The sequence below is a fragment of the Myotis yumanensis genome, unplaced genomic scaffold, assembly GCF_028538775.1.
Source record: "Myotis yumanensis isolate MYYU_CA2020_CCGP unplaced genomic scaffold, mMyoYum1.0.hap1 SCAF_13, whole genome shotgun sequence".
Taxonomy (NCBI): domain Eukaryota; kingdom Metazoa; phylum Chordata; class Mammalia; order Chiroptera; family Vespertilionidae; genus Myotis; species Myotis yumanensis.
The window spans coordinates 35664148-35686950 of record NW_027223764.1 but is presented as its reverse complement, the minus strand read 5'-3'; the positions used below and the strand labels follow the sequence as shown (position 1 = coordinate 35686950).

General features: G+C 42.1%; 1 protein-coding gene across 1 annotated transcript in view; it reads right to left on the bottom strand.

Moving 5' to 3' along the window:
- ARID5B (AT-rich interaction domain 5B) overlaps positions 1-22803 on the bottom strand; it is a 177605-nt gene that overhangs the window by 92120 nt on the left and 62682 nt on the right. Inside the window, exon 4 of the mRNA XM_070432815.1 lies at positions 187-417. Within this exon, the coding sequence (XP_070288916.1) occupies positions 187-417 (231 nt within the window). The remainder of the gene's footprint in view (positions 1-186; positions 418-22803) is intronic.

Sequence of the window (22803 nt, the reverse complement as noted above, 5' to 3'; positions counted from 1 at the left end):
AGTAAACAGAGGCTGCCAAGGAAGGCAGTGATGCCTTATGCCGCAATAATTTGGGGGATGGGAGGGGTAGGGTGGCACATTAGGCCTGTGAAAATAAACCCTGTTCCCCATCACTGCTCTTCACAAGAACTGAAATCAAGTAGACACGCACGCACAAGTTTCATGTAGGAAAAAAAAAAGACTTACCAAACTCATCACATATACTCTCATTTTCTATGAGAGTAGGGTGGTCAAAGGTGTCCCGACAGTACAGGATCTGGGGGTTCTTGCTGACCACTGCGATGCCTCCCAGGGCTAACGCGAACTGGTCCGTTAGAATAGAAGACGGCTTATCTTGGATGCGTTTCAGCATCGAGCGGTAGCGGCAGTACTGGGGGTAGCTGAGCACGATCACGTTCGTTTCTTCCTCGTCCTCTCCTAGACGACAAACAAGAAAAACACTTCCATTACCCTCTTCCCTCCAACTGCCATGGCCATGGCATAATTTCAACAGTCTCTTCTGGGTTTTGTAGTAAAAACAGAGTCTTCAACAAGACTCTTATACCAGTTCATCTTCATTACAGACTGGCGAATGCATCCTCCCAGCCCCACCTCCTCAGTCCAGAGCCCCCCAAAAGCCTCAGGCTACCTGGAGAGAAAAGAAAAGGTGGAGAAAATAAACAGAGGAATGGCCATATAGATGGATTAAGCAATTTTGGGCTCACCAGCAAGCAGCGGAACCAAAGAAAACTGTTTTGAAAGAATTGAATATATATTTTAAGCATTAAAGTCATCCTTATAGGAAAAATCAGAATTTTGTTGAGCTTTTTTATGCTTATTTCCACAGCCTGGTATGGCTCTTTTTATTTTTATTATATCAACTTTCAGTGCTTGGAGGCTCGGAAAAGTCATCTGGCCCCCAGAAGATGTCCAAAGAGCCCTGACCGGTTTGGCTCAGTGGATTAGAGCGTCAATCTGCAGACTGAAGGGTCCCAGGTTCGATTCCAGTCAAGGGCATGTACCTTGGTTGTGGGCACATCCCCAGTAGGGGTTGTGCAGAGGCAGCTGATCGATGTTTCTCTCTCATCAATGTTTCTAACTCTCTATCCCTCTCCTTTCCTCTCTGTAAAAAATCAATAAAATATATTTAAAAAAAAAAGATGTCCAAAGAGCATCATTGTCTGCTTTGGTGGTTAGCGCCATTCAACAAATATTTCTGGTTCTCCCTCCCTCTCTCTCTCTTTTCTCAAAATTTAACTTTATTGTTGAAAGTATTACAGATATCTCCCCCCCATTGATCTCTTCTAACCCCACCCCCACCCCACCCCCAGGCCTTCACCACACTATTGTTTGTCTGTGTCCATGGGTCATGCATATATGCACACAAGTTCTTTGGTTAGTCTTCCTTGGAGTCAAGTGGTCACATGACTTGTTTTGGCCAATGACATATGACAGAGGTGAGTGGCTTCTTTAAGAGCCAGTGTTTGACCACACTCCTCCTCTTCTCTGAACATCTGTAATGTTTCAGATAGTGGCAACTCTGCCAGTCTGGGTCTTACTAGTAGAGTGAGAATACCATGGAGCAGAGTCCCTGCTTGATCCTAAATGGATCTATAAGCAGAAAAGAAGCTTTTTGTATTTTATTTTGAGTGAGACTGTGCCTTGGGGTTTATCGGTTTTTGCAGCATGGTCTATCCCAACTTGATTGATACATCTACCTTCTCTGCCCTCCCCTCATCCCAGACCCCCTATCTTCTAATGTTCCTCAAACCCATCTGGTAACTTGGCACATCTCAGGGAACCACACTGAGAGGACTCCCCAAAGCAACCTTGTGAAAGAACCAAGTGAACTCAGGAGAAAGTCTCAGCGATGTTAAAGAAGCCCCCCCTCGCCCCGATCTGAATGCCTACTTATACCGCACTGTACCAAGTGCTTATTTCTAAAAACCAGGTTCTGCACAGACGAATCCTTCCTTCATCTTAGGCTCGAGAAATGGCACACACCCTTCCCCCCGCTTTGGTAGCCTGCCACCTGCGCAATGGCACGCTGAATTTAGGCTCCATGACCCACTTTGCCATATCTCTCTATAACCACACCATCAGGGCATTTGTGAGCAATTCCCAGACATGTCACTTGCTTATCCAAAGGGGAAAATACTCAATATTTCGAGCCCTTCCCATGCTGCAGGGAATTGCACAAGACAGTTGTTAAGGATCCCAACATGATCGCGGCCATCTGGTAACCAGTGGGAGACGAATGAGTGAGGACAGAACATAATGATGGAACACAACCAGCACCAATGGAAGGTGCATGTGTGACCTTTCCAGATGGGGGGCCAATACCCAGATGTATTTCTAATTATGTTCACTTAGTTCCTCGGGCTGGAGGCTTCTTTGAGAACGGAGATGTTTAGCTGCTTTCAAGAGGACATCTATTAACAGTTTACATTTCTTAGACTCCTGCCTGGTTTGTGGGTAGCCACTTTGTCAGCTGGCACACTTAAAAGGAAGCATGTTTACATTGAAGGTATGTCCTCCAGTGAAAAGAGGTTTGAGATGTTGATATATGTCCCAAGACATGCCAATTTGAGATTTTTACAGCAGACCAAGACATCTCTGCTTTCTATAGAGTTAAACCACAAAAAAATATTTAGTGGAAATATTCAGCAAAATATTATCAGAATTCCAGAGTATCTAAGTACTATTTGTAGAAACAGACTCCAATGTGTCAATTTGTATTATTACACTCTATTTGTCCAAGATGATCAAGATCTGCCCAAGATTGTGCAAGGTGAGAGAGAGGGGTATAATTATGAAGCCCCAGGAATTATTTCAGCATGCTCAGCTCCTAGTACCATCTCCTGTACATAGGAAACATTGCGCAAATACTTGTTGATTCTAAAATTCTATCTCGGTTGTGTTTTGGCTTTCTGCGATGGTGCGAAAGCTGCACTAGTTTCTCTAAGTGTTCTTGAAATGAAATAGAGAAAGTTGAGCCTTTCAGATTGAGTGAGGGAGAAAGACTGGATACGTCAGAGTTAGTGTTATGGCAGATGTTGTCACCTGAACTCTTGGGACCATTTCACTCCCTTCCAATCCCTTCATTCTCCTTTTGGTTTGTTCTGACCATTTTTCATGAGGATGCTATCTCTAACACCTTTCCAATTCTCTGGATGGAATTAGCTTCCTAGCTATCTCCTGTACTTTGAAATGGCTCCTTTTTTCCTTTCCCCCTTCTTCCCCTTCCCCCTCCCTTCCCCCTTCCTTCCCCTCCTCTCTCCTCTCCTCTTCTTTCTTCTTTCCATCTCATCCTGGCTTGAAACCTTTATCCCTCTTTCTTCACACATTTCCTAAACACAGCAACCATGTCAGCTTTTCGCATAGACTTATAGTAATTTATTTAGTTTGCATTTTGATCTCTCTCTCTCTCTCTCTCTCTCTCTCTCTCTCAGAATTATATATAAGTTATCTAAATTCTGTTTTCAGGTATATGCTCTTATCCAAACCATCATTGTACCTGGAGCAGAATACAGAACCAAATTCCCATCTCTTTGCCACTTTCCCAGGATTGTTGCAGGTATCACAGAAGACAGCAAATGAAAAAAAGCTCTCAACCAAAAATATGAAGGGCTGAAGGACAGTTTTCCTGTTTATGAAGCAGAACAAATACTATTGTGATTTCTGGTACTACTAATAAATCAACTACAATGTACAAATGTGTTTCTCGTAACCTCTCCCTTTTGTTCTTCACACAACCTATTAGTAACACTACTACCTATTAATATCCCTCAATTTAGAGATGGGAAAACTGAGATTCAGACACCCATGAGACTAGTCCAGGATCTCCAAGAATTAGAAAGTGATGGAGGTGAGACTATACCCCGATCTTTTAACTCTAAGTGTGATGAGCACTAATAATAATAATAATAATAATAATAATAATAGTAAAGGTTTAACTTATTCACAATATTAGGGATGAGCATGTGGGCTCCTGATCAAGTAAAATATGAGCCTTCTGTTGCATGGAGAACTATAGAATTCAGCCAGTTATGAGCCAGAATTCTCCTACTCTGTTTAAGTTAGCTTGTTATTATTTTGGAACACTGCAATTCCCATTGTAACGATTTAACATTACTGACACACCTTTCATGCATATCAACTTTCCATTTTCTACCCACGTGACAAGAAAGAAAGCCAACTCCCATTGTGCAAACCTAGAACCCCTGCTTCTCATTAACCTCTTTCCACACTAAGAGGCCAGAGGCACAGTTGGGACCTGGTCTACAGTGGCAGCGCTGAGTGATGCCAAAACATAAATTATGATAATGTTGTTGCTTATGAACAGAACCACCCATTTAGACCAGGATTTTGGCATTGTTTGGACAGAGGCAAATTTCCAACCTTACAATTAGATTTCCCCAGAGGCGTTGCCTTCAGTATTTACAAAAACCACAGAAAGCCCAGGAGACCCTCAGGACTCCTGTGAAGGTGAACAAATCATTCTTAGGGAGAGTGAAGAGAAGTTCCAGGGTAAAGGTGAGACCTGGAGGAACCAACCATCCCTCTAGGTCAAAGTTTCACTGAGTGAAGACACCCTGAGTGTCTCCCTTGGAGTCTAAGCAGACATATTTATTTAACGGGAGGAACACTTTTTCCCTCCTCAAGACACAGTGAGGTCACCTTAATATGAAAGGTATATATACCAGAGTATAAAATCATGAGTTTGGGAGAGCTTCCTTGATCTAAAACTCTATGATCCTATAACTCCCTCCTAAGCCTTTGCATTAAATTAACTTCCTCCTGATACAGCTACAAAAATACTAAATTGTCCAACAGCTGTCATATTTTATTTTGCCCGAGTACACTAAGAAGCAAAGCCAAACAAATCTTTCAAGAATTCTTATTGAAATGCCTCAGCTACTTCTTTCCTCCTTATGCATTTCAGATACACATAAACAAACTCTCCTGTGTAAAGTTTCCCATGAAACAGAGCGGCCTGCAAATGCTGTGTAGGACATTTTCCCTTTTCCAATTCATCACGGGGCCAGCAGATAAAGTTAAGAGTGAATAAAGAATGGATAAACTGCACGTTTAGTTAGCAAAACACAAACAAAGTGTTCTCGGGACAAAGATTTTCTTTCAACCACGCCCACATAGGAAAGAAATCAAAGTATTACCCTAAGGAATCTTCTCTAACACACTCTAGTCAGTGGTTGCTGGTTGGGTTATGTATACATTACTTGATTTCTGTCAACAGAAAATGATCAGCAATAAATTGCTGGTACCAAAGACTGAAATTTAAAACCACAATTATGATATCCTATTAAAATGTCATCTCATTCTCCCCCTCCATGAGAAAAAAAAAGTGAATATGCCTATTTTTAAATGAAATATTCAAAGGGAATAAGAGAACCAACATTACTAAACCTCATTTCAACTCCAGTGAAAAGAACTTTGCCTATTAAAACTTAATACCTAAAGTACACGGCATGTAATGTTCAACCAAAATTACTCTAATCCTGCGCTTATATCATAATTACACGTTTTGTTAACCTCTCTCAATGTCAATTTTTCACCTATTTATATATTTTCAAAGTCCAAAACAGAATTCCACAGAGAAACTGTAATTATAATGCGAGGCTCCACCCAAGCTTTTCAAACAGTAACTGTATACCATTGCTTTAATGCTCAGAGTTAGCTGGGGGTAGGGTAGGGGTGGGGGGGGGCGGGGAGAGGGTAAGAGCAGGCATTCATTCTGAATAGCATGTTGCTCAAGTTGTCTTTGTACAAAGAGAGATGCATGAAATAGCAAACACAATGAATTAATGGAGCATTGACTTTCAAATATCCATAATGCTATTTTCTTTAAAAAAAAAAAAAGATAATGGTGGCCAAGCGCACAGAAGGCTGAAAACATAAATTCCAGAGGAGAAATGTGCTTTTATCTCCTCCACAACAATTTAGAAATGTAACTTTCTTTTTCATTCTGGGAGGAGGAGGCCAGGCTTGCTTCAGAAACATCACACCATTATGCTTACTGAAAACCACTGTAATCTACTTCTAACATCAGTAAGCTGTAAAAAAAAATATTTCAAAAAAAAACCTTCACACCAGGATTTTATAGAGCCTGGTGGAAAAAGTATGCATGTTCCTTCCTGCACCTAATTACCTCAACTGAGAAATCTGCCAAGTATTTTGCCCTTTAGTTCTCTTAATCGTATTAGGGCAAATGCATTTGGATGCCAATAGAAACAAGCATTTAAAGATTTTCACTTAAAAGATTCCAAATATGTATGAAGGCTACTTTTGAGACACAATGTTTCTCGACCTTCAAAGACAACATACAGTATTCTTTTTTAAAACATTTTTTATTGTTGAAAACTGTACATATGTCTCCTTCCTCCCCCCCCGCCCCCCATGACCTCTCCCTGCCTGTTCCCGCCCCCCAGCATTTCCAAGCAAATATGAATTTGTTCATGTTATGAAACTTGATGTCTGGTTTTGAGACAATTTAAGTAAAATAATATCAATATGAGAGGCTCTTGCAATGATTTATGCTTCTTTCTGTTACTTTATTACATTAGACATTCCTTTCTCAAAGCTTTATACTTTTCGCTGTGCTCCTAGCAACCAAAGGCAAAGCATCAACTTTATATACCTGGCACTAGTCCAATTCTTACTGCTATTGACAATGGTAATGAAGTTTCCATTTAATTGCTGCTCTGTTGTGACACTGAATATTTGTCATAATTAGGCATTTCCTATTTTCCATCCATTCATTTTTGATTATTACTGAAAATAATTTTTCTTTATTCCAGAAAACCAAAGTATGAAAATTCTACAGATAAGAGTAGCTACAGCTGTTACTATCATTATCAACATTGTAACATGCAGTAAAAAAAATAAAAAGAAAAAAGAATATAATTTCTCGGAAGGTAATTTTCCTTTCAGTCTAAGTGCTCTTATTCATCTTACAGTTACTCAATGATTTCCTGTTCTAATTACAGGACATTATACAGAAAGACATTTATAAAAGGAAAATGCATGTGACTCAATAGCTTGAATGGGTTGAAAGTGTTTAAAATTCCAAAGTTGTGTATCAACTTTATCAATTCCCGATTACAACTCTGTGTAAATGTGTAATGTGCCCCACCACATTTGTAAATCTCTCTGAAGGCAGTAAACGTAGTCCCCAAAGTTAGTACACATCAAAGGGAAAAATACATTTGCAGTTAAACTGATGTTGAGGAGTTGGGGTGGGGGAAGATCAGGGTTTTGGTGTTTTTTTTGTCGGTTCCCTCCCCCCCTCATCAAATCTGTTAAATTGGAGGCATGCCAAGGTAAGGAGTGGAAAATATTAATAATGAAAATAAATTAAATGCCTGATTAAAAGGGAGAGAGAACAAGATTCCATCCGGAATAGAAATGAAAATGCCACAAACTATTTCATAAAAACATACGGTGACGTAAATTACACATCAGTATTGCACTGTTGTGGTTATTTTGAGAAATGGTTTGTACTGTAAGTCAGCTGGTGCTGCCCCACCCTTAATGATTTTGTAATTCTCTACACAGTAAGCAAGGGGGGTGGGCAGCTCTGAGATGGCTAAGACAGAAAACAGACCCAGCCATACAGAACTGGCAATAAAAAGATAATGTACTTTTAACATAACAGAACAAGAAGATTGGCTTTATTAACTAAAAAAAAACTACTTTAAATGGTCCCCAGCTTGCCATTTGTTTTGATAAATGGAAAGACAGATCTTCCCAGGACGGGCAACAAAAACATCACTGGAGAACTTATAAAAAAGAAAATGTGGGAAAATATATCAGTGCGTGGTTGCAAACAGAACAAAGAATATTCCAAATGCAAGACCCAGGGTTTTAACCATGCTGTTTCCAAGAGCAAGCCACTTCAAACAGATGGGCACACAAATATAAAAACATGTATTAATGTTAATATCAGTTTTGCCCTTACTGTTGCTTCCTCACTCAAAAAAGAAAACAACACAGCTCAAGAAAAACCAACGCTGCCCTCACTGAGTAACACATGATCCCACTGGGAAGCAAGCCAGCCCCACCTCCCTGAGTTCTAAGGCACACTCAGGAGCCACTCTAGATTTCCTCTGGAGAACTTTGCATCTTATTTCCATAGGGCTCGTCTCAGCCAAACTTAAATGGCACACAGAACAGGCATTATGCAATAAGTATATCTGCTGGTGAGACCACAGGGCCGGGCTGACATGTAGGTGAACTGGTGACCACATTGGAGATGTGATTATAAGGGGCCTGACATATCTTAATATGCTTCCCCTTCACAAGGTTAACTGTTAAGCTAGAGTCAGCTATTCATTTTAGTATAAATGAGTTTCAGTATCCGAAAAAGAAAATAAAGTGAGCCCACAAGAACACCAGGAAGCCAGGGTTTAGACAAACCCCCCCCCTCCTCACGCTGTGCCAGGAGTTTTCTCAGACATTAACTTACACATTCATTTATTTACTAGTGACCCAGGTAAGGCTATTATGTTGGATTTGAACTTAATTAAACTCAACTTTTCTTATTTTACAAGGAGCTACTCACACCAGTCCCCTGGTTATCATAAACCAAAGTTGCTCCAAGAGAAGCAAACTTGACCATTATTAGCACAACTGGCCTTAATCGTAATAATAACTCCTGCCATTTTTCCTCCTAGAGCATCCACACGGCTTTTTATTTTTTGAGTTGTGCCTTGTGCCTGCCATCATTGCACCCCCATTACTGCGGCAGCTGCATACACACACCCTTTACATTTGAGAGATCCCCCTCAGCCCCCAAAGTCATGAAAAACGGTATTGAAGGTGTGCAGCTGGGCAGATCAGTAGCTAAATGATTAACTTCCACCCATCAGCTTCTTAGCATGTAAGACACAAACGTATTCCTTAACAAAATAACTAATCACTACTGTCATGGATATTATTTCACAACACTGATCAGGCTAAGTAAATCTTATAATTTCTAACATGGTTTATATCAGGAAGAAAAAAAATGCATGGAGAACTAAACACCAAACAATGTCGGATTGACCGATGCCTACCATTTTGGAGACATTTTACACACACACACACACACACACACACACACACTAAAACTGTGTGGCCATTAAAAACAATAAAATAAAAAAAAATCAAATAACATTTCAGGGCATGTGAAGATGCTTCTGTCATATTAAGTGGAAAAAAAGGGGAAAGTATCAAATAATATATTCTGCCCCATCCATGTCTTTTGTCTAATAGCATTACTGAGACATAATTCACATACCAGACGATTCATCCATTGAAAGTGTACAGGCTTTTAGTATATTCAGAGTTGTACATCTGTCACTACAATTAAATTTAGAACATTTTCATTATCCCATAAAGAAATCCCAAACTCTCCTGCTCCCACACCTCTTGCCCCTCACCAGCTCCTGGCAACCACTGACCTAATTTCTGTCTCTATGGATTTGCCTATTCTGAACATTTAATACAAATGGAATGATACAACCTGTGGTTCTTTGTTACTGGCTTCTTTCATTAAGCATGTTTTCAAGGCCCATATACATTGTAGAGCGCATTGGAAGTGTATTTGTTGTTGTTGTTGCTGAATAATATTCCATTGTATGGATATGCCACATTTTATTTAACCATTCCATCAGGGGATGAAACATTTGGGATGTTTCTACTTTTTGGTTATTATGAATAATAGTGCTATCAGAAAACAACATTTGTGTAAACATGTGTATGGTCATATGTTTTCATTTCCCTTGTGTATATACCCAGGAAAGGAACTGCTGAATCATATGCTAATTCTATGTTCACACTCTGGAGGGACAGCCAGCTGTTTTCCAAAGTGGCTGTGCCATCTCACATTCTCTCCAACAGAATATGAGGTTTCTGATATCTCCGCAGCCTCTCCAACACTTGTTATTATTGATCTTCTTGAAAGCCATCCTGGGGATGTGAAGTGGTATCTCATGTTGTCTTCTTTAATATTTAAAAATTGTAACAGTGGGTGCCTCTAGGGTTTGAAATTATCTGTGATTCTTATGTTCTCCTTTGTTTGCCTGCATTTTAACTGTGCAATGTTTTAAAACGTGGGAACATCTGCCAATTTATACTGAATTTCAAGGGAATTCAAATATTCAAAACAGTCTTTAAAAAAAAGAGCAAAGTTGGAAGGCTCACACCTTCTATTTCAAAACTCACTGCAAAGCTACATAAGGATAAAATGTGATGGATTGGAATAGAGAGTCCAGAAATAAACTTTCAAACATGTGATCATTTGATTTTCGACAAGGATGCCAAGAGCATTCAGTGGGGAAAGGAGAGTCTTTTCAACAAATGGTATGGGGTAAACTAGATATCCATAGGTAAAAAAAAATGAAGGTGGACCCTTACCTCACACCATATATAAAAGTAATTCAAAATGGATCAAAGACTCAAGTTTAAGAGCTAAACTACAAAACATAGGGGAAAAGCTTCATGAACTTAATGTCATACTTTTTTTAAAAAGCATCATACCAAAAATACAGGCAACAGGAATAAAAAAATAGATCAACTGAACTTTATCAAAAGTAAAAACCTTTGTGCATCAACGGACACTAACAAAGTGAAAAACAACCCACAAGATAAGAACAAATATTTGTAAACCATATATCTGACAAGGGATTAATATCTAGACTATATAAGAGCTCTTACAGCAACAAAAGACAATCTAATTTTAAAATAGAAAAGGACTTGAAATGATATTTATCCAAAGAAGTTATACAAATGACACATGGAAAGATGTTCAACTTCATTAGTCTAAAACTACAATGATATACTATTTCATACCCACTAAGATGGCTATTATTTAAAAAAACAAAAATCCCCAAGTGTTGGTGAGTATGGGAGAAATTGGAACTTTGGTGTACTGCTGGTGAGCATACAAAATGGTGTAGTTGTGGTGGAAAACAGTTTGTAAGTTCCTTAAAAAGTTATTCATAGAATTACTATTAGACCCAATAATTTCACCTCCAGGTATATACCAAAAGAATTAAAAACAAGGACTCAAACAGATACTTGTACCTCAATGTTGACAGCAGCATTATTCACAAGAGCCCAAAAGTGGAAACAACTCAGGTGTCCATCATTAGATGAACAGATAAACAAACTGTGGAATATACATAACAATGGAAGATGATTCAGCTGTAAAAAAAGAATGACGTTCTCAGACATGGTACAACATGAGTAAACCGTGAAAACATTATGCTAAGAGAAATAAGCCAGATATAAGAGGATGAATATTGTATGATTTATTTATATGCAGGATCTAGAATAGGCAAATTCTTACCGAGAGAAGAATGGAGGTGGCCAAGGGCTGGGGTGAGGGGTAGGCAGGGAGTTGGGGACAAGGAATGGAGAGTTATTGCTTAATGAGTACAGAGTTTCTGTTTGGGATGATGAAAACGTTCTGGAAATGGATAGTGGTGATGGTTACACAACATTGTGAATGTATCTAATGCATTCACAATGATTAAAATGGTAAATGCTGTGGTATGTGTATTTTATAAAATAGAGAGGGACATCTGGCAGGGGTTATATTTTCTGTATTGATACACTCTTAGTTATTTCTTGGGAGAAAAAGATGTATCTCTTCAACCAGCAACGAGAATATAAACTCCCAGAGGGCACAGAATCAGTGTCCTAATTTCTTGTTATCCCTCCTACATCTCTGAAGGAGCATTGATAAATGTAATTGCCAAAAGACAGTGTTGCAATAAACACATGAACCTTCTGTTGGAATTAGAGCAGTCATGTCATTAGTTCACCCTAGGCTCTGGACCAACAGATCTTCCTAAAAGGCTAAAGGAATCTGGAGAAAATTATCTCCCAAACAGCAGTGTAGTCATTGGCTGGCAGGCCTTGTAAAATGAAGGGGCATGAGTGTAAGCAGTCATCTCATTTTTGTGACTCTCCTTTTTTAAAATATATATGTTTATTGATTTCAGAGAGGAAGAGAAAGGGAGAGAGAGATAGAAACATCAACGATGAAATACAATCATTGATTGGCTGACTCCTGCACTGGGACTTGAGCCCACAACCGGGCATGTGCCCTGACTGGGAATCGAACCGTGATCTCTTGGTTCATAGGTCCACACTCAACCACTGAGCCACGCTGTATGGGCTCTTTTTTTTTTTTTAATAATCTGACCACTTGAGGAGTTTGTGAAATACCCTCAAAGTGCTGAGCTAGCTCCAAACAACTGCACTGACCTCCGACAGCTCACATCCTAAGGCAGTGATGGCGAACCTATGACACGCGTGTCAGAGGTGACACGCGAACTCATTTTTTGGGTTGATCTTTCTTTGTTAAATGGCATTTAAATATATAAAATAAATATAAAAAATATAAATCTTTGTTTTACTATGGTTGCAAATATCAAAAAATTTCTATATGTGACACGGCACCAGAGTTAAGTTAGGGTTTTTCAAAATGCTGACACGCCAAGCTCAAAAGGTTTGCCATCACTGTCCTAAGGTGACAAGAGTTGTATACATTGCACTGTCTTCTTTCATAGCATCATAGGGCTTCTGGAGCAGCTTACTAAGGAACAGAGGGTAAAGACCTCTATCTTCTATCAGTGGCTCCTCTGAAAGTACTGGTCTTCAAACCAGAGAATCCCTACCCAGAGGGCCCAAGAAGACTATCCTGGAGGAACTGACATGGGAATGGGACAGATCCTCATCATCTATGTTACTCACTCCTCAATTCATCTGGTGGAGAAGGAGCCTGCAATCAACATGGCCAATCTCCTTCTCCACCCACCCCCCACCCCAGTTTTATTAAAACCATCTGAGACTAATCAAAATATTGTTTTCGGAGAAGCCTCCTTCATTGATATATCAAGTCACCTTAACCCACAGGCTTGTGATATTTCCCTTCTTCCACATATTTCTGTTAGAGGAGAAGGTTGGCCATACAAATAGAGTTCTCTGGCCTGTGTTAAGTTGCTCTGAATTCAGAAAAGCCAGAGCAATAAAGGTTAATGATGCCGATCCTTTTACATATAGCTGGAATGCTCTGCAAGGCTACCATAAAATAGGGTACATTCTTTTTTTAAAGCTATTTTATCTAACCCAACATACCCAAAGTATTATTTCAACAAATGAGTAATATAAAGAATTACCAGTGAGATATTTTACAATATTTTTTTTCATATTAAGTTTTCAAAATCTGGTATGCATTTCACATTATGGTATATCTTCATTTGGACAAGCCACATATCAAGGACTTAATAGCCACATGCAGCTAGTGGCCATCATCATATTGGATAGATAGCTTTAGGGAGTCCATCAGAAAAGAAACTTGAAGATCAGTGGGTTAGACAAGCTGGGCCTGAAGAGGCGGCTGGTAGGAATGGGCTGTTCGGGGCACTTGGCACAGTCCCCGCAGTGCCTTTCAGTCCTGGACTCCTACAACCTTAAGAGAAGAGGTTCAGAAACACCACTGGGAGAAGAGAACAAAACGGGAGGAAAAGGCACCAGAATGGCTGTTATTTCATTGTGCTGCTAACCAACACCCCAACAAAGGCCAAAGGCAGCGAGCAACCCTGTGTCGTTACTTTCGGAGAGATCCTCGCTCGCCACCCTTTGGTTTCTGGTCAATGATAAAAATCAATTCACAGTTAAAAAAAACAAAAACACGACCAACTTCAGCTCTAAAACCTGTTCTGGGCCCTCTCCTCTGGGTTATGTCTGATCCCCTACAATAACTGGCGACAAGAACACCTGATACCATTTCCACAAACTGCCCTGGTCTCTGTCACGATGCCAGGGGGACAGCAGTCGTGTGGACTGGGTTTTTTCCCTTTCTTCTTTCCTTCTGGTGTGCACAAGACGGAAATTAGTACACCATCTGAAGGAAGGAGATACTTCGAAGACCCACTGGAAACTGAAACCACTATTCAATCTCACGGCAGTGCAGTCATATAAAAACCCTGGCACCTTCTAATGTGTTCTCACGGGGCACTGTGGAGAAACTTCACTGAAGGCTGATGATGTGGACATGCTTTGTTTTACTCGGTTTTGTCCAGTGTCAATAGTGAGTCAGCCGATGTAAGACGGGAGGAAGAACTGGGTTTATTCACTTTTCCCGTAATACCTATCATCCGCTGAAAAGCATTTCCACCGCAAAAGTCTTCCTTTCCCCAATCTCTAATATACAAACCGACTTCCCTTTTCTCATAAAAGACATAATAAACACATCGCTGGTGACTAATACATTAATGCCAGGGATAATTCTGTGGTTTCACACCACGAGTTACCAGTGCTACCGATCCCCTGTGCTGGGCGTCTCTTCGATATTTCTCTGAGGAGGTTTATGTTCAGCAAGGGGTTGGCCTGTTTTTATAAATAAAGTTTTATTTGCAACTCAGCCATGTCCACTCATTAACACACTGTCTGTGTCTGCTTTGGCACAGTAGTGGCAGAGTTGTGTAGCTGTGACAGAGACCTTCTGGCCCAGAAGTCTGACGAGTTTGCTCTCTGTCTCTGTGGATCCCTGCCCTGGAGAACAGATGATGGCTTCCTGAAAGCTGTTAGTTTGGATCATTGATATCGACTTAACTCCTGAGATGCAGTCACCCAGCTATACTTCACTGAACGTATTCACCTGAGGCTCCCCTTTCTTGTCTGCGGGTTCTCTGAAGGGCAGGAGCTGGGTGGGTCTCTAGCAGGTTTGAATCCCTAATGCAGTGGATACAAGTGAAGCACATGGTAGGCTTTCCATTAATGCTCATTTCAACTAATGTTCAATCCCTATTTCAGATGAATGTTCTCTGGTTATTCACTATTTGGTGTTCCCTCCCTCCGGGTCCATTACCTAGTCTCTACCTTGCTGTGTGACCCCTGAAAGTTCTATCACGGGGCTCCCTCACACTCTGGCCTTTGCTTAGTTCAGCAATGGGAAGATACCAGCAGGAGACCAGATGGGGGAAACAGAGAAGTTGGGGTGTTTCTTTCCTGCTCCCTCTCAGCTTCATCACCACGGTTCTGGCTGTGGCTGCACCCCTCCACCAGACAGTTCCTCAGGGCTCCAGCCTTCACCAGGTAGCACATTTCCTCCTCATGTTCCTGATATTACTAGATCCTGGGTGCCTCAACCTCCCTTCTTTTTTTTTTTTTAAATTTTTTTTATTGATTTCAGAGAGGAAGAGAGAGATAGAAACATCAATGATGAGAGAGAATCATTGATTGGCTACCTCCTGCATGCCCCCTACTGGGGGTTGAGCCTGCAACTTGGGCACGTGTCCTGACCGGAATTGAACCATGACCTCCTGGTTCAGAGGCTGACGTTCAACCACTGAGCCACACCGGCCAGGCTCAACCTCCCTTCTTGGTTCTTGTCACCCTAACCATGCTCTATAAGTCTTCCCTCTGTTAACATCTCTTCAGTTTAACCCTCTGAATGGAAATCTGTTTTTGCCTCAACCTTGACTGTTATTTCTCCAGGGCCCCATTTGGCAAGTGGTGACTCAGTAGGATGTCCGCACACTCAGAGGTTAAGTGAAAACCAAGAGAGGGTATGTGTTCTGTGGGCCAGTCACATCAGTACCACCGAGGGGCTTTTTAAAACAAAGGTTCCTGGGCCCCCTTCCTGTCATGCTGAACAAAGACGGCTGAGCTGGGTCTCTGGACTAACGCTTTCCAACAAGTACCCCAGGGACCAATGCACCTATAGAAACAGGTGGTGAAATCCAGGTTTTGGGACAGGATGAAAATAAGAAGCAAAACCACTTTGAAGCAACTGCAGAGTGTCTGAAAGGTCCTGAAGTCAGATGTGTCAGCACGAAAGGATTAAGCAAAAAAGGAGGTCAGAGCTACCTACCTACCAGAAAAGCCACAGGTGCTATGGAAGCTAAAAATGGGAATTATCCATTTGTCTTGGTAACACAGTTGAGCTTTTTATTGCAAGCTACATATGGAAAAGTCACATAGTCCATAGTCTCAGTACCAGCATAGCCGTGAGCATGAGGATCCACTGCTTTGAGAGTTAGGAAAGTATGAGCCCTGTAGTTCAAGCATTTGTAGAAGGAGTCAACCAGGTAGCATGTGTGAAAGCGTGTGCTTTCTCCTGCAAGCACAAAGCAGGACATGACGTTCACCAGCTACTCACTAGGAGATCAGGTTCCTAATCTGCAAAATGGACATATTCCTGAGAGGATATAGGATACTCGATATATGCATCTTCAGTCAGTAATCTGCCTACCACTGTTAAGAGATGAAAAGTACTGGCACTACTACAGGGTATAGTAAGTACCTGACAGATATCCAATATTATTACTGCTTTGTAAGTTGTTTCTCAACATATTCCAAAGAACACTAGTTCCTGGGGAGAGGAGGGAGTGCGTTACCAAGTGTTATGTAGAAAGAGGGTACCAGAGTATGGAAAACACCAAGTTCAACAAAATTAAACAGATGGTCTCTTTGGAACCTTCACCATGCAAATGGGCATTTTACTCGATGGGAGGGAATATGCTGCCTTTCCTTGACTTTATGCTACCATGGAATCCCCTCTCACACCTTTCCTCCCCTCTCCACCCTCCCCTCCTCCTACCTTTTTTTTTTTTTTTTTGTCATTCATGGCTCACCTTAACAGGTTCGTGTTTCTCTGATCACATTTTGGTAACTACTCACTCAAATGTTGATAGAGCAATCCCCTGCTCCCTTCAATTCCCATCCCTGCATGCGCACCCTACTTAGTTAACTGTATAATTACAAATAGGTTATTATGTGTAATATAATCACTGATCTGAATAAACACTTCACAATTTATAAAGCCCCTTCATGTGCTTAGATTCACTGAACCCTTCCAGAACCACCCCTCTTGGAGTCTATGATGAATACCCCTATTTTGTACAGGAGGACACGGAAAGCTCAACAAGGTGAATGACTTGCCCAAGGTCACCAGCTAATGGCAGGGGCATGGGCAGGGGCAGGTCACGTGGCATTAAATATCACACTGTCCTCCTTATACCCCCGCTGCCTTCTGTTTGGCCCCAAGCCTCTGAGAGGGACTCTGGCAGATTCCTGAAAATCTGAGACTCTGCAGTGGACCAGTGGCCTTGAGAATCCTCACGAATTTATGAACTAACGAGAAGCAAACTATTCGTTTCAGGTTGTGCTATTAAAGTATCCCTTCCAGTCTCGTGTTCAAAACAATCCCCAAAATGAAGCTTGATTTTGCCATATTTGGAAGATAACCTCTGAAAAGAGATTTTCATTGATATTCTTCATCAGCACACTTCTCCACTTTTAACCCCATAGAAAGTCAATTGTAGGCTCAGTGAAACCAATAGCATTATTTCTATTACCTCCTCACTTTGGATCCCAGGACAAAGACTCACAACCATCTGACCCTCGCCTCATATATACAGCTCACACAACTGTATCCTAAGCATCATGGAAAAGATAGCAGTAATAGTGTCTTTTAATGGATGGTCAAAATGACCCTCCATCGACTGGTCAGACACCACTTCCTGAGGACTCGGAGGTGGCTCGTGGCAGGTGGCAGGAGGACAAATATCAGAGAGCCAATGCCCCTCCCCTGGTAGAGGTGGTGGGCATGTGAGAAAATCTCTATATATAAAAGCATAAGTGACCGTTACAACTGGACAACTGGCTATGATGTGCACTGACCACCAGGGGGCAGACGCTCAACACAGGAGCTGCCCCCTGGTGGTCAGTGCGCTCCCACAGCCAACCTCCTGCCATCTCCCCCTCCCCCCACCCTCCCCCCCCCCGCCCCCGCCGGGCTGGCCTGCCCCAATCACCTCCTATTAGCCCAGATCACCAGCCAGGCTGAGGGACCCCACCCATGTAGGAATTCATGCACCGGGCCTCTAGTATATAAATAAGTCTTCTGACAAGACTCATAACGGAGGCAGGTCCTTGGTACCAAAGGAGTGTCAAGGAAGACTTCAGGCAGAGAAAGCTCCAGCTGAGTTTCGAAGGAGACAGAGATAAGATGTAAGTAGGGAAAAACACCATCACTCACTGAGTCTCTTTTCTGTGTTGGTCATGAGCACATCTCTCTCCTCTGCTAGACAACCCTACAGGAAGTAATTATTATCCCCATTTTCCAGATGAGGAGACGGACACATAAAAAACACTAAGTGATGTGCCAGTGGTCACACTGCTAAGGAGGCTTAGAGAATGGATCTGAGCCCAGTGCCCAGGTCTGCCTGCCACTGTCACCTCAAAAAGAGTGAGACCAAATGAAGGCCAGGGGTAGGTGGGTAGAGGAGGGGGGAGAAGGGATGGGTGAGGAGAAATTAAACAAAGAACTTATATGCATATAAGTATAACCGGAGGACACAGACAATAGGGTGGTGAAGGCCTGGGGGTGGAGGGGGGCAATGGGGAAAAAAGGGGGACATCTGTAATATTTTCAACAATAAAGATAAATTAAAGTAAATAAATAAATAAAATAATTGTTGATAAATAGGGGGAGAGAGAGAGAGAGAGAAAGAGAGAGAGAGAAAGAGAAAGAGAGAGAGATGCATCTTCAGTCAGTGAAGACATTGGAATTAAAACTCCATGGCTGGAGTGAAGGCTCTGGGTTCCTGAAGGACTTAGCCCAAGGGATGAAGAATCAGCATGCAGAGCACACTCCGGAGCCCCACACTTTGGGGGTGTTGTGCTCCAGCTCTGACAGCGATGTTTTTTTATTTCATTATTAAAATCTGAAAATTTCCGAAACCATAGTCGGTGAAATACAAAGTTTGAACAAAAGAGGGTTTAAAAAATGCAATTTGGATTATGAGCAGTTTCATATAGAAAAGAAACGGATCCATCAGCTACATTGCCCACAATTTCAGTGCTTCCTTTTTCATTTTTATTTCTGGCACTTGTCTTGCAAATAACCCACATGTTCACCTGAGCAAGCACTTCACGCTCCCGGTATATAAGCACTCGAGATCCCTTTTTAATAATGAAAGTTATTATTAATATATTTTGCCTCGCCTGAAATTTGCTTTTGTTTCTCAGGTGGGATGCGGACAGAGAACATCAAAATAATAGGTGTTAACATTCACCAGGCCAAAATGCAACCAATGCTTTGTAGCTAAATATAATTCACGAAGCACCATGTAACAGCTCCATTTAGTGACTCTTCACAATCACGAAGATTTCAAGAGAGTCTGAACACCAGCCAAGATGCCACCAAAGTATACTTAATACCAGCAAATATTACACATTAGAAAAATTCCATGTTTGTCTCCTTCTCCGACTTAAGAAAATCATCCTCCCTAAGACAAAGCCATTGCAATTCTTCCAATCTAAATGGGAGGAGGGAGCGAAGGGCTTGCACTGGGAAACTGAGTTCTGCTCTTGCCTAAAATTAGCATCCAGCTCTCATTTTACTGGCTGTTAAGCTTTCAGGTCCTTACTTTAAGTCCAGCAGGACACTCCAAATACCCGTGCCTTGCTCCAATAACAACTCTTGAAGCTTAGAGGATTTCCAACACCAGTTATTCTAAGGATTTGCTTGGAAGCGCACCCACGCAGCATCCAAAGGAACCTCAGTCCATTGTCTTGCGCAGCCAAGAAAGAAGCTGGGATCCATCAGATCCCTTTACCGCCTCCCGTTCCCCCCCACCAATTTAGATGATTTAAAGTCATCCTTATTCTTTCAGGTTAGGGGGCCCATTTCTAGATTAAAAAGCCATATAGCCTACCACTTTGGGTGGTTATTTCTTAGTATCGGTTTGCTCATACTTTGAACTCTGGAAGTCAAGTCTCGTCCTGCCACGCACAATAAGAAGAATCAAAGCCGGGGGCTTCCTTCGCTGCCACTTCCCCGCTGGCATCTCCTCTCTCTTATCACTAGTGGAGCCGAGCTTCAGCACTGGGACGAGTGTTCTCATGCACAGGCTGGTGGAGGGGATGCTTCCAATAAACCTTCCCACCACACGTTATCGTGGGTTACAATGTTCTTTCACAAGCATTAATCAATGACTTACTCCTTCATGGGTAACCATGAAGAGACCAGAGAGAAAGTAATTCTCTTCTCTTCTTACACATTTCTTTTTTAATTTCAAAACTAAAATAGAAATATATCTTTACTGTAGAAGATACAGTGAAGACTCCCTTGACCTCACAACCTCTGTCCTTTAATGGAACCTTACACTTGTGCTTCAGTAGAGCATTCTAGAAAACCGGGGAGCCTTGGTTTCCAGACATGAAGAGCACCCGGAAGAGAAGGCCCGAGACCTCGTCCAGCAATTTTGCTCAGTTCTGAGGTTTCTGACTCTTTCAAAAATCACAGTGAAATAACAGCCCTCTTAGTTCCTCCAGAGTGTAATTTACTTAGTACTCACTCAAAAATAAAAAATAAAAAAATCCTACCTACATGGTACATTGTGACAAGTCAGAGCCCATGGCAAGGATGCGAGTCTGTGTGAAAATAACCAGCTCAGTTTAACCCCGACTCTCTAGCTGTGCTGCTGCGCCTTCCAACACATGGAGAAGGGAGACGACTACAGTTTGTTCAAAGTGTCTCATTACATGGATTTGAATAAGATTTCTAAACCTGCAGAAAGAAAAACACTTTAAAATGCCATTTGTTTCCAACAAGACTCTGTAAAGACAGTTGGTGAAACGCTTCAGAAGCTCAGGTTGGTGGAGACTGAAGTCACCTCCTGTGCCAGGCACGTCTGACAGGAGATAATGAAGCTCCTAACACCCACGTCGGGGTTTGTTTCCTGCCCGGTGCATCCTCGTGGGCCCCACACCAGGTAATAGACAGGTGTTAAGGGACCCGCACCGAGAAATAGACATTGTAGGCTTTGAGGCGATCTTAAACCTGACGAACTTGCTTTATCTCTACAACATTCAAGTACAGCTGACTTGGAGCCATTTTCCTAGACAATCTCACACAAAATACAGTCAAGTTTGCAAAATGCCAAGCGCACTTCCCAATGGTTATTAACACTGTAGTCATCACAGTGTTTGATGCCAAACTACGAAAATTACCAATAAAAACCTTGAGGCTATCTGTCTGAATATTCAGTCATCAAACATTGCCCGGCTAAGATAGAGTACAGCTGCCTTTTATTGAACATACACGATTGACAGGTAAGCGCTAGGCCCTTGGTGTGTATTTGATCAGTGCAGTAACCCTGTAAGGGATATGTTTACTGCTTCCATTTAATAGATGAGGAAATTGAGGCGTAGAGAGATTAGCAGCTGGGTCAAGTCACTCTGGAACCCATAGCCCCTGTCTGATCCCAGAGCCCCTGTCTGATCCCATAACCACTGCTTAATACTTTTGAGAGAAGACTACACCAGGATAAATCTAGGACACCAGGGAGCCGCCACTGAGGCAGCACGAAGGACAGGGCCGTGTGCTGTGGGCTGGGCAGGGGAGATGCCCAAAGGAGCAACCTATTAGCTGAGCGATGACATCTGGGACCCAGGCATCATATAAAACGGAAGACAGAGGTCCCTGTCCCGGGAAGCCATGATCCTCTTCCTTCTGGTTCAGGGTCAGCAAAGAACCAGCCACCTATTTCCTCGGAGGATGCAGGAGGGGCGAGTTCTGGTTTTGCAGTTATAATTCCTTCACTGCTCGCTAAGTGGAGGCAGGTAGTATTTTCTGAGCACAGGACACATTATTATTTTAAGGGAGGCCTTTGGAACCAGGAAGCTGGATGCATTTATGAGATCAGCAGCTATTTTTCTGAGATGGTTATAATACAATTCATTTCATTTGCAACTGGCTTAACGTGAAACATTGTTTAAGAGAGACAAATAAACAACATTTGCTGGGCTTCTCTGCTCCCCACCCCTCGCAGTTGTTCCACAGGAAATTTGTTATTGATTAAAGTACAATTACATTATGGTCGGGGAAAATCAGCTCTGGAATAAATGGTCTTGAGAAGTGTCCTTGATGCTCATGAAGAAGTAGCATTCAGAAGGCACGGCGCACCAGGCCCTGGCGCTGTAATCTTGGCCAACTTCGCACCTCCCTGGGCTGCAGGCTCCTCTTCTGTAAAATGATGGGGCCGCTGCCTTCTCAGGAAGGTGGGACCAGGGAAAGGCAGCATCTGCCCTTGATCCCTAGCATGACTGCTTCCTTGGGTCCCTTCCTCCACAGGGAAATATTAAGAATTACATTCTACAGCCGCATTGCTATAAAGACGCATCTATGAATATTATATATTAAAACATTTTCGCCCGACCTGGTTTGGCTCAGTGGATAGAGCATCGACCTGCGACCGAAGGATCCCGGGTTCGATTCCAGTTAAGGGCACACTCCCGGGTTGTGGGCTCGATCCCCAGTAAAGTGCGTGCAGGAGGCAGCCGATCAATGATTCTCTCTCATCATTGATGTTTCTATCTTTCTCTCCCTCTCCCTTACTCTCTGAAATCAATAAAAATAGGCCCTTGGCCCCGAGCTAGCTATGGCTACCTGAGAAGCTGGCCCTGGAGAAAAGGCAAGCCCCTTGTTTGCTGAGAGCCTGAAGACGGGGAAGCAAGTTGGAGGGGCTGGGCCTGGGCAATGTTGCTCTGCGAATGATGGGTCCTGGGTGAGAGAAGGGTGGAGAGGAGGACCTGCTATGGGTGGCCCGTTGATGAGAATGAGACAGGGAGAGAAGAAGCGACAAGTGGCAATGATGACATTGGAGATGTGTATGACGTGTGGGATATAATCCAACCGCTCTGTCTCTCCCACCGACTCTGAAATTCTTAGTAAGATCTCCCCTGCACAACCAGGAATGTTGAATTTAAAAAATAAAAACAAAGTCAGGAGATTGTATTCCA